The sequence below is a fragment of the Hypanus sabinus genome, chromosome 9, assembly GCF_030144855.1.
Source record: "Hypanus sabinus isolate sHypSab1 chromosome 9, sHypSab1.hap1, whole genome shotgun sequence".
NCBI lineage: Eukaryota > Metazoa > Chordata > Chondrichthyes > Myliobatiformes > Dasyatidae > Hypanus > Hypanus sabinus.
This window is the reverse complement of record NC_082714.1, coordinates 166720352-166737400: the sequence shown is the minus strand read 5'-3', so window position 1 is coordinate 166737400 and position 17049 is coordinate 166720352. Positions and strand designations below refer to the sequence as shown.

The following is a 17049-nucleotide window of genomic DNA, read 5'->3' as shown; positions in this document are numbered from 1 at the left end:
ACAAAGAATCCCAAAAGAGCCCATAAAAAGGACTGTCAAACACCCAAATTGCAGGGAAAAAACAAATCATGCAAACAATGAAAATAAGCAAATAGCATTCAGAATGAAAGTGAGACCACAGATGCAAAGCCAGGCATCACTGCACCCGGAACAGGCCATAGCACTTCTCTGGATTTCCAGAATATGGAGAATCTCGTGTTTCTAACTTCTTTCCACTCTGGTTGCATGGGTTCTGAGCTGGTTTATGTGGCTAATACAGGAATCTCTGACTTTTCCACAGACAAGGCAGGAGGTGCCTAATGGGGCAGACAGGCAAGTTGCTTGCACTCCCCCCCCCCACACCCCCATTCACACAAGGCACCTGTGTGCTCAGAATGCTGCACTTCAGGTTCTCACCATCATCTCAAGTATTCCTCTTCCTCTGGGGATGCTACAGTCTTTCTTTCAAGCTTTGAGCACATCTTTGAATAATTTCCCCTGTCCGCTAAATATTCTCATCCCAAGAGAGCTCAGGGTAGCATGTCTGTTTCAGGATTCTAGTGCTATCTACATTAAACCTGTATTATCTGCTGCAAGATCTTTAATAATTTGAAGTCCCATAAAACTTTCCATTTCAAACTATCAACCTTACAATATCAGCAAATGATTTTGTTAATACCTCAGTATCAAAGTATGTATGTATCTATGTATTTATATATATATATATATATATATATGACCAGAAGTTCACAATGTCTTGCTTCACATACTCTGAGCAGGACCTATTTCCCCTTTTATCATTCAGCTTTCTACGACACTGCTACATTTCCCCTTGTGCACTTTGCTGGACTAATTCCAACCAGGCTTGTGTGTAACGCCATTGTCAAATCCTTTCTGAACATCCATATTCACCAACTGCTCTGCATTCATCTCAAAATCAGAGATCTTTAAAAGGGAAGACAAAGGTCTAGAATTTGCAGCTGTAATAAGTGAAACTGTCATCATTTGCTCCATTACTGTGAAAATTCCTGGCATCCTCACCCATGCAGATAAACAAAGGTGTCAATGATGGCCTGTTCCTCCATGATGCAATGTTAAAGCCTTTGCAGATGCAATCTGCACAGAATCAGAGATCTGACATGAATTTCAGTTGTTACACAATACTCTCACCATATAATAATACTGTTGAGGTTCACTGAAGCCTTAAAGATATTTCTGTAACAATGTGCTACACACAGCGCTGAAATAACGACACGCAGTCGGTAAGTCGTTTCGAGACTAGTTTATTCAAACTTCACAGCGCTGGCATTTAAAACCTAGCGCCTGCCCTCTCCGAGTGGAAATGACATCAGAGGTGCATTACCAAAGTCTCCCCCTGCGCGCTGGCTATTTGTGAGCTGATTCGCCTGCGCAGAAAGTGGGTCGCTACATTTCCATCTTTTTGTGATTTCCCACTCTTAAAATTCAACAGTTTTTAAAACAATGCATTTTACATTTACAAACTGAGCTTCAGCCAACTTACTCAGAATCTTTATGTAAATTGTTTTAAAAATAAACCTTGAAATAATTGCTTTTTGCTTCCTGCTTCACAGCCTGCGAGAATTCTTCAATTCAATTGGCCGCTTAACTTGTGACATTCTTTGCTGCTGAACACTATGTGGGGGGGGGGGGGCAGTAAGCGGTACCCTTACTTGAGGCACGAGACCTGACCGACTGTTGTTAGAGCAGGCACTTCCAAAATAAAAGGATGAGGCACTGGAACACAAAGAACCATAGCTCTGCAGGTGAAGAGCACTCATCATCACAATGCATCTTAAACTCAGCAATATCATCCAACCTTACCAACCAAACCATATCACTACCATCATTCCATCCATGTTAACTCTCTACCATCATCAACATCCAATAGGCATTCTCAGTTTGTGTTTATATTTTATTTTAATGTAGCCCTGTTAATGATAGATAAATATGTATGGCACTATACAAGTCTTATGGCAGTGAAGCCTTGAATTCTAAACCTGCTAAGAAACAAAAACTACAGAAGTTGGTTCAATACAATGTTACATACCTGGAGTATGATTTATTATATTCCCATCAGATCAGCAACACCTCCATGCGTCTTATTTGTAATACTGTACTGTCTAATGAAGCCATGAAACCATCAAGATTGCAGGAACACTTCTGTAAAAGACACCCTGAAAAGACTACTTATAGTATTTCTCTGTTCCACAAGATGAAAGAAGCATTTGAAAGGCGTTGCGCACTCATCACTCGCCAAGAAAGCTAAAAATGGTCTTGATAGTGGTCCCTCTGCTCCTTATAACACTTCCAAAATGTTAGTAAATGGGAAAACCTCATATAATTGCACTTAAATTCATCATCATGAAGTGTTTTGAGAGGCTTGTCATGAGGCATATCAAGACCCCGCTGCCCCCCTCACTGGACCCCCTGCAGTTTGCGTACCGTCCCAAGCACTCAACAGATGACGTCATTGCCACCACCCTCCACCTGGCCCTAACCCACCTGGACAAAAAAGACACATACGTTCAGATGCTGTTCAAAGACTTCAGTTCAGCATTCAACACAATCATCCCTCAGAAACTCACTGGAAGGCTGATCCTACTGGGCCTGAACACCTCCCTCTGCAACGGATCCTAGACTTCCTGACTGGGAGACCTCAAGTCAGTCCAGATTGGGAGCAGCATCTCCAACACCATCACACTGAGCACAGGAGCCCCCCCAGTCCACTGTTGTTCACTCTGCTGACCCACGACTGTGCTGCAACACACAGCTCGAACCACATCATCAAGTTCGCTGATGACACGACCGTGGTGAGTCTCATTAGCAAGAACGATGAGTCAGCTTACAGAGAGGAGGTGCGGTGGCTAACGGACTGGTGCAGAGCCAACAACCTGTCTCTGAATGTGAACAAAAGAGATGCTTGCTGACTTCAGGAGGGCACGAAGCAACCACTTCCCACCGAACATCAATGGCTTCTCAGTAGAGATCATTAGCAGCACCACATTTCTTGGTGTTCACCTGGTGGAGAATCTCACCTGGTCCCTCAACACCAGCTCCATAGCAAAGAAAGCCCAGCAGCGTCTCTACTTTCTGCAAAGGCTGAGGAAAGTCCACCTCCTATCCCCCATCCTCATCACATTCTACAGGGGTTGTATTGAGAGCATCCTGAGCAGCTGCATCACTGCCTGGTTCAGAAATTGCACCACCTTGGATCGCAAGACACTGCAGCGGATAGTGAGGTCAATTGAGAAGACCTCTCTTCCCGCCAACACAGACCTTTACACTACACGCTGCATCCACAAAGGAAACAGCATTATGAAGGACCCCATGCACCCCTCATACAATCTCTTCTCCCTCCTGCCATCTGGGAAAAGGCTCCAAATTATTTGGGCTCTCATGACCAGACTATGTAACAGTTTCTTCCCCCAAGCTATCAGACTCCTCAATACCCAGAGCCTGGAATGACACCTTGCCCTACTGTCCTGTTTATTATTTATTGTAATGCCTGCACTGTTTTTGTGCACTTTACACAGTCCTGTGTAGGTCTGTAGTCTAGTGTAGCTTTCTCTGTGTGTTTTTTTTAAATGTAATTCAGTCTAGTTTTTGTACTGTGTCATGTAACACCATGGTCTTGAAAAACGTTGTCTCATTTTTATTATGTACTGTACCAGCAGTTATGGTCGAAATGACAATAAAAGTGACTTGAATTGGTGAAAGATTAATAATGTCTGCTGTATCAGAAGTGCTCATCATTGTTCTCAAAATGGATACCAGTATCTTAAAATCAATGCCTCTGAGTAACAACTCTGTAGCTTGTCGTATTGACAAAATGAGTGAAGACATCAAGTATCAGCTATGCACAGAGCTACAAAAAGCAGAATTTGGAATACAACCAGATGAAAGTCTTGACTGTTTACTCTTTTTCCATAGATACTGTCTGGCGTTCTGAGTTACTCCAGCATTTTGAGTGTGTTAACTGGATACATCAGCTGTGCAAGACAACAGGCATTGCTAATGGCTTATGTACAGTTTATCAAAAAAGGAAAAGTTCATGAAGAGATTCTCTTTTGTAGAAAGTTATAAACAAATATCAACAGATAATCAATCTACAACAAGGTTAAAATGTATAATTAAGGATAAAAGTATTCTGAATAGGAACATGATTTCTTGTGCAACAGATGGAGCACCATATATGACAGGTCGCCATGCACTTTTGAAAAAAAAAATTCCAAGTCTGTTTGCAATCCATTGTGTAATTCATCATCAACATCTTGCAGCCAGCAACTTTTTCCAAGCACTTGCTATCAATAAAATTAAAGTTCATCCATTAAAGAGAAGAATATTTCCCCAGTTATGCCAAGATAATGATGAAGAGTTTGAATGCTTGCTTCTTCATACTGAAGTGCATTGGCTGTCAAGAGGCTGGGCTTAAAATGTTTCTTTGATTTCCATCCTCCTACCTTGCAAAAAGAGGCTTCATTGCAGTTAACTACATACTCACGAAAAACAGAAACTACTTGAACGTTCTTATGCATGGGGACTCAAGGCTTTTGCTATTACAACTTGAACAAGATATTTCAAATCTCGTTAAACCCATCAAGCTCAAGGATCATATTGATATCAAAGCTGCTATATAATGCACAGGTACTCTGTAAGCTAGGTTTAACGGTAAATAAAAATTTAGTGCAGAACAATTTTTCTCATGTTAGCATATATTTGCAGAGTCACTGGTTAATCTGTTCCATACCTTGCAATATTTAATATTATTGCACTTTGTTATTTATGTGTAATTCACCCACAGATTTTATCCTTACCTTCACAAGTTATTGTGTGTAATATGTATTATGTGTACAACTGTGCTTTACACCCTGGTTTGGAGAAACGTTGTTTCATTTCTATATACATTATGTGGTTACATATGTAGTATACACGTTTATAGTTAAATGACAATACACTTGACTTCACTGCTGACTAGAAAATTGGGGGCATATTTGTCCATCATGATCCTTGTCACGATGAATAGGGATGGCAAAAGACATCTTTACGAGAATGAAGAACATACTGACCAACACTAAACTAGGCATGACAACCCCCCTCAGAGTACTGAAATGTTACGTTTGTCCAGTTATGTTATATGGTTCAGAATGTTGGATAATATCTAGTAACATAAGGAAACAAATTGAAGCAGCAGAGATGTGGTTTTTGAGGAGGATGCAAAGAATATCATGGATGAAATGAATATCTAACGAGGATGTCATAAACAGAGCAAGCACAAAAGGAGAAATAATGTATGAAATCATGAAAAGGCAACGTAACTTCATTGTACATGTGATTAGGAAAGAGAAGTTGGAATGCCCGGTAATTATGGGAAAGATAGAAGGGAAGAAAGCAAGAGGAAGGCAAAGACAAATGATGAAGGAGACAGCAGCCAGAGAACTAGAAATGAATACCAATGAATTGATCCACTTGATCTGAAACAGGAGTGTGTGGGCCATGGCAGTCAAAGCTGAACTGGGCATGGCACCTGATGGTGATGATGATACTTGTCAACTCACTAAGGATGGTCCCAAGCCCAGATGCAAAAAGAAAAAGCAGGGCATGGAGCTCGCAACCCCATCCCGGCCTAAAAGACCGGCCTAGGACAGAGAACTATGGCGAGATGCCGTCTACAGCCTATGCCCCAGAAGGGGTGATGGGCTTAAGTAATGACCCTTCTCCTTGATTAAGCACAGCAGCCCTTGGTTAATCTACATCATTTCCAGTTAGACTTTTCAAATAGTTTGCTCAACTGTTATTAAATTAACCAGTTGGTAATTAGGTGGCTCGTGCTTTCTCGCTTCTGGAACTGTATTACAATGACCATTCTCCAGTCTCTATACGGTTAATAAAATATGACCCCTCCATTATTTCTTCTCACAAGCTTCTAAGCAAATAACTTTATAAACTTTTGAAAACAGTTGGAGCAGTTAAGCCACATCTATAGGTTGTGGAAATCTGTTACCCAACAGCACTAATGAGAAAGTTAAGCAGTCACTACATTGTTTTGTACAAGATGTTCACCCTTCAGATTAATTAACTTTGCAAAGCCACTAGACCTGATCGTGCAGTATAAAATGCTTACACAAAATCATGTAGCAAAGGAAGCCCTTTGGTGCCTCATGCATTTCTGCCAACTGCACGTTCCAATTTTTCTCCCTCCCCTTTCTCACTTCTAACGTTTTATCTTTGAATGTTCAACCAAATTTTGCTTCAATGCAACTTTTGAACCATTGTCCATCACCTCTAAATTGCACATAATTCCCAAATCCTCCAATTCTCCTGCAGATGGTTTTACAGTCCTCTGGTTACCAACCATACTTCAAATGACAACGACATCTCTTTACTTAAAGAAAACTCTTCACAATTTTGAACACTAGACAATAGAATACTACAGCACAGTAAAGGCCCTTTGGCCCTAAATTAACATCCAAATTAAACCTCTTCTGCTTCAGTGATAGCAATCCCTGCATCTTCAGTCCATCCACATTAACTGGAGTTTGTTATCCATGAAACCCTTCCAATAAATGTCCCCTAAACACAGTAATTTATAAAGGATTTAGAATTACTTTACTTTTGCATCATATAACCATTCAAAAACAATCTTTCCTTGTTTTTGTTACAAAGTTAAACATTCCTATCAACATAAACCTGCAAGATTTTTTAACCATTTCCCCTTTAAGTAAATAAGTTTTAAAAATGACACATTCAATATGACAGCCTAGCACATCAGGCAGACAAGAAAGGAACTGCACATTAGTGCAGCCAACCTCAGCTACTCCCATCATACCCTGCGCTGAGATTGCTCTAAGCTGTTTCCATGGGAAACCAAAAGTCGTGACAACAACTGCAATTAAACACACAGATAATTATTGAATCATTGACGAGTGTAGCACTGACCATTCAGCCATCAGGTCTATGCAAGCTCCTTGAAAAAGCAGTTATTCTCACTCCCTAAAGATCTTACAATATGTTTCCCCCTTGAAATATATGAAAAAATATCCAATTGATAAGTTGAAAAAATGAAATTTCTCCAGTTTCATTTAAGTCTACAACTGAATTTATATCCTGCCAGGGATACAATCGTAGGTGATACAAGCAGGTAGATTAATGCAAGCAAATGAAGGTGGGGTGCCACGGTTGATCTTACTGCTCCAGCTTTAAAAGTGAAGGGGAAAAAAAAATGATTAAAAATTCAGTTGACTTATCTGCTTTCAGAATGCAGCACTCAGTCAGAAATACAATACAGGGAATCCAGGTGAGCAGCAGATCAGAGTGCTTATGAGGCACCACCTAGGAAATTCACACTTGTTCACATAAGAAGACTAGTATTGGACAGCAGACAGCACATAATAAGTGCAAGTGAAACTGTGGAGGAAATAGCACCAGGAGGCAGAAGCACATCAGCTGAAATGTGTGTACTCCACTAGAAGAGGGCACGTGATGAAGGTTTACATTAAAGGTTGATGATGGCTGGCCACTCACCGGTTTCTCTTTCTTCTGTATTTTCATGGTCCAGTGTACAGACAGCCAGCTTAGTTTCTGTAATGATAAAGCCACAAGATATGTGTCAAACAGTAATGAAATTGTATGCATTTTAAAGATATATAATTACTTGTAAAGTCTCATGATATTTGATATGATTTAAAATTCATATTTAAAATGGTATGCTTCACTAATCCATAATGCAAGCACATCTTGACAGCTGAATTGAATAAAAATATTGACATAGCCATTTACAATACTTAACAATACATATTATGACTGCAGGAAATAAAGATTGAAAGCAGGAAGCATTTGCCAGACAACCATAGATATCTGAAGATCAATCAGATGGTGGCCAAGGATCACAGAACAGTGAATAAAATGAAATAAAGTGATGGGACGTGCCGATGAGTAGGAAACACATTGAGGAGCAGGATTAGTCTGCACTGAGAGGCTAGGGCTGAACAAGGGTGGTCAGTGTGGTCATAAGGAGACATCTTGTATGAACAAATTTAACTAATTTTTGTTTTACAGAGAAGGTGACTAAGTATGTCAATAGACAACAAACAATCTAATAGAGGTCAAGCGCACCTGTGGAAGGAAAGGTTGAACCCTGGTATTAGGACTACGAGTAGAGGGGAGATGGCCAGTATTGAGTGCTGAAATAGAGGCCAGAGATGACTGATGGAGAGAGAGGAGGACAACAGACCATTTGAAGAGAAATTGTTCTGGATAAGAACAAGTTCAGCCTGCTAGATAAGTTTGTTAGTGGAAGGGAATTGATTGCATCTTTGTTCTAAAAATGCTTTAAGACTTTCCCAATGGAAGATGGTGGTGTATAAAAACTGGGCATCCATAGTGAAGATGGGGAAATCAGAAGCTGTTAAAATAAGTAAAGCTGGTACTCTCACAATATTTTAAGTATTTGGATGAACACTTGAAATGCGATGGCACAGAAGGCTGAGAAATGAAAAACAGAATCAGTATTTAATGGCCTGCATGGGCAGGCAGGGTAGAATGTGACTTCATGACTAAATATTCAGTTAGAATTGGAGCTATAAGATTAATTGAAAATTCAAGCCTTTCTGGTACATACTATAGCACAACAGAAGAATCCAACAAGTAATTTGAAGAATACGATAAACCACTGCAACCCAAAATGTCCATCCAACTTCAGACATGTACTAGCTTTCAGCTTATAGTCTTTCTGTAGCTTGTAATGTAATTAGGAGGAATCATTCATCCATGCCGCTCTGCCTTCAGTATCCACACCATCACTCAGGATATCTCCAAATCCTTTGATTTCCTTAAAAAATATTCACTGAAAACTGCTGACAACTCTTCAGGTAGTGAATTTCAAAGAATAACAACATTCAAAGCAATGTGTCACTTCAGTCCTAACTGGCTAAGCCATTATTCCAAGACCATATTCCATTCTGAGGAAACAGTCTCTCAACATCCACTTCATGAAACTTTCTCAGAATTTTATACATCAAAGTGAGATCAGCTCTATGCAGGATCAGCTACTCATTCTCTGGTCAAAGGACAGCCTCCTCATTCCAGAATTAATCCATAACCCTCAAAGGTGAGTACTTCTGAGCCATGCTAGGAGACCTAACTGCACACAATACTTTCCTAGCTTCATCCCAATGTCCTCTGCAGGTTCGCCAAATTTGGTACCTAGAACTGCAGACAAAATTTCAACAGAATTCCAGTACCATGTCCAAACACAGATTATACATTATTTACTATCATTGTTTACATTATTATACATTATTACTATCATTATTTACTATCATTTATAAAGGATTTAGAATTACTTTAGAATTAAAGTACTTTAAAGTACTTTAGAATTACTTTAGAATTACACTGTACACATTTAGAAAACCATGGATTCTCCCAAGTCCTGTTTTTTACAGATACTAAAAAAACATGTACAATCAGAACAAAACTTACTTGCTTTACATTCATACACTAATGCCATAAAAGGAAACCAATTTAGGCACCTGCTTTCAATGCTTGCTGTACTTCTGTGTCAACCATTATCTTAACTTCAGTTTATATTTTACTACTCTACCTGACAGCATCCCAGGGCAAGTACTCAGGATGTGTACGGCACAATCGACAGGTGTGCTTGCAGACATTTTTAATCCCTCCCTCTCCCAGTGTAATGTGCCCTCTTGCTACCATTGTTCCAGTACCTAAAAAGACCAAGGTAGCATGTGTGAACAACTGCCATCCTGTCACATTCACCTCAATAACAGATGCTTTGAGAGGCTGGTCAAGGGTTACATCTGCAGCATGATACCACCAAACTGGATCCCCTACAATTCACCTACCGACACAAATGATACAGATGACACAATAGCCACTGATCTACACACCATCCTTACACTTCTGGAGAAGAAAGATGCTTATATGAGAATGCTGTTCTTGTACTACTGTTCAGCATTCAACACCATAAATCCCTCCAGGCTCGACAAGAAGGTCAGAGACCTCAGCCTTCACCCTGCCTTGTGTAGCTGGATCCTGGACTTCCTGTCAGATCGCTGGCAGGTGGTAAGAGTGGGCTCCCTTACCTCTGCCCCTCTGACCCACAACACAGGAGCCTCCCAGGGCTGTGTACTAAGCCCCCTCCTTTACTCTCTGCATATCCATGACTGTGTCGCCACCCACAGCTCCAATCTGCTAATTACAGTGCCATGCAAAAGTCTGGACACCCCTGGTCAAAATTTCTGTTGCTGTTAAATAGTTAAGTGAATAGAAGATGAACTGATCTCCAAAAGTCATAAAGTTAAAGATGAAACATTCTTTTCAACATTTTACAAATACAAAAAAAACATGTACAATCAGAACAAAACTTGCTTGCTTTACATTCATACACTAATGCCATAAAAGGTTAGTGTATGATTTTTGTTTTGTACAATTTTAGAGTGGAAAAAAAAGGAAAGGAGCACCATGCAAAAGTTTGGGCACCCCAAGAGATTTCAGCTCTCAGATAATTTTTACCAAGGTCTCAGTCCTTAATTAGCTTGTTAGGGCTATGGCTTGTTCACAGTCATCATTAGGAAAGACCAGGTGATGCAAATTTCAAAGCTTTATAAATACCCTGACTCCTCAAACCTTGTCCCAACAATCAGCAGCCATGGGCTCCTCTAAGCAGCTGCCTAGCACTCTGAAAATTAAAATAAATGATGCCCACAAAGCAGAAGGCTATAAGATAGCAAAGCGTTTTCAGCTAGCTGTTTCCTCAGTTCATAATGTAACTAAGAAATGGCAGTTAACAGGAACAGTGCAGGTCAAGTTGAGGTCTGGAAGACCAAGAGAACTGCTCGTAGGATTGCTAGAAAGGCAAATCAAAACCCCCTGTTTGACAGCAAAAGACCTTCAGGAAGATTTAGCAGACTCTGGAGTGGTGGTGCACTGCTCTACTGTGCAGCAACACCAGCACAAATATGACCTTCATGGAAGAGTCATCAGAAGAAAAACTTTCCTGTGTCCTCACCACAAAATTCAGCGTCATGAGTTTGCAAAGGAACATCTAAACAAGCCTGATGTATTCTGGAAACAAGTCCTGTAGACTGACAAAGTTAAAATAGAACTTTTTGGCCACAATGAGCAAAGGTATGTTTGGAGAAAAAAGGGTGCAGAATTTCATGAAAAGAACACCTCCCCAGCTGTTAAGCACAGGTGTGGATTGATCATGCTTTGGGCTTGAGTTGCAGCCAGTGGCGCGGGGAACATTTCACTGCTAGAGGGAAGAACAAACTCAATTAAATACCAGTAAATTCTGGAAGCAAACATCACACCGTCTGTAAAAAAGCTGAAGATGAAAAGAGGATGGCTTCTACAACAGGATAATGATCCTAAACACACCTTAAAATCCATAATGGACTACCTCAAGAGGAGCAAGCTGAAAGTTTTGCCATGGCCCTCACAGTCCCCCGACCTAAACATCATCGAAAATCTGTGGGTAGACCTCAAAAGAGCACTGCATGCAAGACAGCCCAAGATTCTCACAGAACTGGAAGCCTTTTGCAGGGAAGAATGGGTGAAAATCCCCCAAACAAGAATTGAAAGACTCTTAGCTGGCTACAGAAAGTGTTTACAAGCTGTGAGACTTGCCAAAGGGGGTGTTACTAAGTAATGACCATGCAGGGTGCCCAAACTTTTGCTTCAGGTCCTTTTCCTTTTTTGTTATTTTGAAACTGTAAAAGATGGAAATAAAAAAGTAATCTTGCTTAAAATATTAAAGAAATGTGTCTTCTTTAACTTTATGCCTTTTAGATATCAGATAATTTTTTACTCACTTAGCTATTCACAGTAACAGAAATTTTGACCGGGGGTTCCCAAACTTTTGCATGCCACTGTAAATTTGCTGACAACACAACACTGATGGGCTTAATCTCAAAAAAATATTGAGGCAGCCTACAGAGAAGAAGTCATCACTCTGACACAGTTGTGTCAAGCAAACAACCTTTCCCTCAATGTCGAAAAAAAACAAAGGAGCTGGTTGTGGATCACAGAAGGAATGGAGACAGGCTAACCCTTACTGACATCAATAGATCAGGGGTTGAGAGGGTGAACAGCTTTAAGTTCCTCAGCATAAACATCACCAAGGATCTCACGTCTTTTTCACCTCAGACAGATGTAGAAGTTCAGTATGGACCTTCAAATCCCAAAAACTTTCTACAGAGGCACAATTGAGAACATCCTGACTGGCTGTATCACTGCCCGGTATGGGAACTGTACTTCTCTCAATCACAGGACTCCACAGAGAGTGGTGCGGACAGCCCAGCGCATCTGTAGATGTGAACTTCCCGCTATTCAGGACATTTATACAGACAGGTGTGTAAAAAGGGCACGAAGGATCATTGGGGACCCAAGTCACCCCAACCACAAACTGTTCTAGCTGCTACCATCCAGGAAACAGTAACACAGCCTAAAAGCCAGGACCCACATTCTCCGGGACAGCTTCTTCCACCAGGCCATCAGACTGATTAATTTATACACAAATGTACTTCTATGTTATACTGACTGTCTTATTGTACATACCATTAATTATAAATTACTATAAATTGCACATGTAAACAGAGACATAACGTAAAGATTTTTACTCCTCGTGTATATGAAAGATGTAAGTAATAAAGTCAATTCAACTGAAAGATCACCAAGTGGGCATACAACCAGTGTGCAAAACACAACAAATACAAAAAGGAAATGGTAATAATAAATAAATATCAAGAACATGAGATGAAGAGACCTCAAAAGTGAGTCGATAGGTTCTGGGAACAGTTCAATGATAGGGCGAGTGAAGCTGAGATGAAGTTATCCCCACTGGTTCAAGAGCCGGATGGTTGAGGGATAGTAACTGTTCCTGAACTTGTTGGTGAGAGTACTGAGGCTCCTGTGTCTTTTTTCTCATGGCAGCAGTGAGAAGTGAGCACAACAATGGATGCTGCTTCTGTGTGGATGTGCTCATTGGTGGGGAGTGTTTTACAGGTGATGGACTGGGCTGTACCCACTACTTTATGTCGGATTTTCCTTTCAAGAACATTGGTGTTTCCATATCTGGCTGTGAAGCAGCCACTCAATATACTCTCCAGCACACATCTACAGAAGTTTGTCAAAGTTTTAGATGTAATGCCAAATCTTCGCAAACTCCTAAGTAGAGGCACTGCCATGCATTCTTCATAATTACACTTCAAAGTTCTAAGTAAATTTATTATCAAAGTACATATATGTAACCATATACAACCCGGAGATTCATTTTCTTGCAGGCATACTGAATAAATCCATAATAGGATAATAACCATAATAGAATCCATGAAAGACCTCACCAACTTGGATGCTCAACCAGTGTGAAAGAGGCAACAAATTGTGCAAATATGAAAGAAAATAATAGTAATAAATAAACAATATGCATCAAGATCATGAGATGAAGAGTCCTTGAAAGTGAATCCATGGGTTGTGGGAATACAGTGCCTATACAAAGTATTCACCCCCTGCCCCGGAAGCTTTCATGTTTTATTGTCTTACAACACTGAATCACAGTGGATTTAATTTGGCTTTTTTGACACTGATCAACAAAAAAACAACTACTTTACGTCAAAAGTGAAAGCAGATTTCAACAAAGTGATCTAAATTAATTGCAAATATAAAACACAAAATAACTGATTAAGTATTCCTAAGTATTGTATTCACCCCCCCCCACTTTAATATGACACTGTAGCGGTGTGCTACACGCAGCGCTAAAATTACGACACGGAGTCGGTAATTGCAGTCGAAGGAAAAACTTTATTCGAAATCCTAGCCTCACTTTTAAGCCTCCCTCAACCTGCCCCCCATGGCGCAGAGGCTCCAAAGCTCTGTGCTCGCAAACCCCCATAGACTATCTAATTGTGAGCCGGTTCGGATGTGCCAGGAAATGGGTCGCCACATAACCCCCCCCCACCCCAGAACCGGCGATACACCCCCCAATGTCCACAGTCTGGGCCAGAACCTGCTTAGGAGATCGGCCTCTGCGCCGAGGTGCCGGAAACTCGGCCGGTTGCGCCAGGTCCACATGTGCCGGTTTGAGGCGGTCCACCGTGAAAACCTCCTCTTTCCCCCCAACGTCCAGCACGAACGTGGACCCGTTGTTCCGGAGCACCATAAACGGCCCCTCGTATGGCCGCTGCAGCGGTGGCCGATGCCCGCCCCTTCGTACAAACACAAACTTACAGTTCTGTAGGTCTTTGGGTACGCAGGTCGGGTGCCGCCCGTGCTGTGAAGTGGGTATGGGGGCCAGGTTACCGAGCTTCTCGCGTAGTCTGCCCAGGACTGCTGCGGGATCTTCCTCTTGCCCCTGTGGGGCTGGTAGGAACTCCCCGGGGACGACCAGGGGCGCGCCGTATACCAACTCGGCCGACGAGGCATGCAGGTCATCCTTGGGCGCTGTGCGGATGCCGAGTAGGACCCAGGGATGCTCGTCCGCCCAGTTGGCTCCTCGCAGGCAGGCCATGAAGGCCGACTTCAGGTGACGGTGGAAACTCTTCACTAGCCCGTTCGACTGTGGGTGGTAGGCAGTGGTGTGGTGCAGCTGAGTCCCCAAAAGACTGGCCATAGCTGACCACAGGCTGGAGGTGAACTGGGCGCCTCTGTCAGAGGTAATGTGGGCCGGTACACCAAAGCGATCAGGGCTCGGGCGCAAGATTCGGAGGTGGTGTCGGTGAGCCGGACCGCCTCTGGACATCTTGTGAACCGGTCCACGATAGTCAGGAGGTGCCGCGCTCCGCACGACACTGGCAGGGGGCCCACGATATCCATATGAATGTGGTCGAAACGCCGGTGGGCGGGATGGAACTGCTGCAGTGGGGCTTTGGTGTGCCGCTGCACCTTGGCCGTCTGGCAGTGCATGCACATTTTGGCCCGTTCACTGACCTGTTTGCGGAGTCCGTGCCAAACGAACCTGCTGGAAACCATCCGGACACTTGTCCGGATGGAGGGATACGCCAAGTTATGAATGGAGTCGAAAACATGGCGCCGCCAGGCTGTCGGGACGACGGGACGGGGCTGGCCGGTGGCGACGTCACAGAGTAGGGTCCTCTCACCCGGGCCCACGGGGAGGTCCTGGAGCTGCAAACCGGAGACTGCGGTTCTGTAACTCGGAATCTCCTCATCCGCCTGCTGCGCCTCTGCCAGTGCCTCAAAGTCTACCCCTTGGGAAAGGGCATGAACAGTAGGGCGAGAGAGCGCATCCGCCACGACATTGTCCTTACCCGAGACGTGCCGGACATCCGTCGTGTATTCAGAGATGTAGGACAGGTGGCGTTGCTGGCGGGACGACCAGGGGTCGGATGCTTTCGTAAACTCAAAGGTAAGCGGTTTGTGGTCCGTGAACACGGTGAAGGGTCGACCTTCTAGGAAGTACCTCAAATGCCGGATTGCCAGGTAGAGTGACAACAGTTCCCGGTCGAAAGCACTGTACTTGAGCTCGGGTGGCCGCAGGTGTTTGCTGAAAAATGCCAGGGGTTGCCAGCGACCTGTGATGAGTTGCTCCAGCACCCCACCGACTGCCGTGTTAGATGCGTCCACTGTGAGGGCGGTAGGGGCGTCCATTCTGGGATGTACTAGCATTGCGGCGTTCGCCAAAGCTTCCTTCGTTTGAACGAAAGCGGCGGCGGACTCCTCGTCCCAGGTAATGTCCTTGCTCGGACCCGACATCAGGGCGAACAGGGGGCGCATGATCCAGGCAGCTGAAGGAAGGAAGCGGCAGTAGAAATTGACCATACCTACGAATTCCTGAAGGCCTTTGATCGTGGTGGGTCGGGGAAAGTGGCGGACCGCATCTACCTTAGCGGGCAGAGGGGTTGCCCCGTCTTTAGTAATCCTGTGGCCCAGGAAGTCAATGGTATCGAGTCCAAACTGGCATTTGGCGGGGTTGATTGTAAGACCGTACTCACTCAGTCAGGCGCAGAGTTGACGGAGGTGGGACAGATGCTCCTGACGACTGCTGCTGGCTATGAGGATGTCATCCAAATAGATGAACGCGAAGTCCAGGTCCCGTCCCACCGCGTCCATTAACCGCTGGAACGTCTGTGCGGCATTCTTCAGGCCGAACGGCATGCGGAGGAACTCGAAAAGGCCAAACGGGGTGATGAGAGCCGTTTTGGGGACGTCGTCAGGATGCATCGGGATTTGATGGTACCCTCGGACGAGGTCTACCTTGGAGAAGATCCATGCGCCGTGCAGGTTTGCTGCAAAGTCCTGAATGTGCGGCACAGGGTAGCAGTCCGGTGTGGTAGCCTCGTTCAGCCTGCGGTAGTCGCCGCACGGTCTCCAGCCTCCCGTCGCTTTGGGCACCATGTGCAGGGGGGAGGCCCATGGGCTGTCGGACCGCCGGATGATCCCCAATTCCTCCATCCTCTGGAACTCCTCCTTCGCCAGTCGGAGCTTGTCCGGGGGAAGCCGCCGAGCGCGAGCGTGGAGGGGTGGTCCCTGGGTCGGGATGTGGTGCTGTATGCCGTGCCTGGGCATGGCCGCTGTGAACTGCGGTGCCAGAACCGATGGGAAATCCGCCAGGACCCTGGTGAAGTCATTGTCGGACAGCATGATGGAGCCGAGGTGAGGGGCTGGCAACTGGGCTGCACCCAGGGAGAACGTCTGAAAGGTCTCGGCGTGTACCAGTCTCTTCCTGGGCAGGTCGACCAGTAGGCTGTGAGCTCGCAAAAAATCCGCACCCAGAAGCGGTTGGGCTACGGCAGCCAGTGTGAAGTCCCACGTGAACTGGCTGGAGCCGAACTGTAGCTGCACCTGACGGGTGCCATAGGTCCTTACTGTGCTGCCATTCACCGCCCTCTGGGGGGGACCCAGTGCCCTGCTGCGGGTGTCCTAACTCGTCGGAGGTAAAACGCTGATCTCAGCCCCAGTATCGACCAAAAACCAGCATCCCGACCTTCTATCCCACACATACAGGAGGCTATCCCGATGGCCAGCCGCCATAGCCATCAGCGGCGGCTGGCCCTGGCGTTTCCCGGGAACTTGCAG

At 44.1% G+C, this 17049-nt stretch overlaps 1 protein-coding gene across 6 annotated transcripts in view; it reads right to left on the bottom strand.

Moving 5' to 3' along the window:
- The window catches only part of chd6 (chromodomain helicase DNA binding protein 6), a 338589-nt gene that overhangs the window by 297356 nt on the left and 24184 nt on the right, over positions 1–17049 (bottom strand). For all 6 annotated transcript variants that reach the window (XM_059981079.1, XM_059981076.1, XM_059981077.1 and 3 more), the window contains one exon: positions 7522–7578. In XM_059981079.1, the coding sequence (XP_059837062.1) occupies positions 7522–7548 (27 nt within the window). In that variant the 5' untranslated portion in view covers positions 7549–7578. The remainder of the gene's footprint in view (positions 1–7521; positions 7579–17049) is intronic.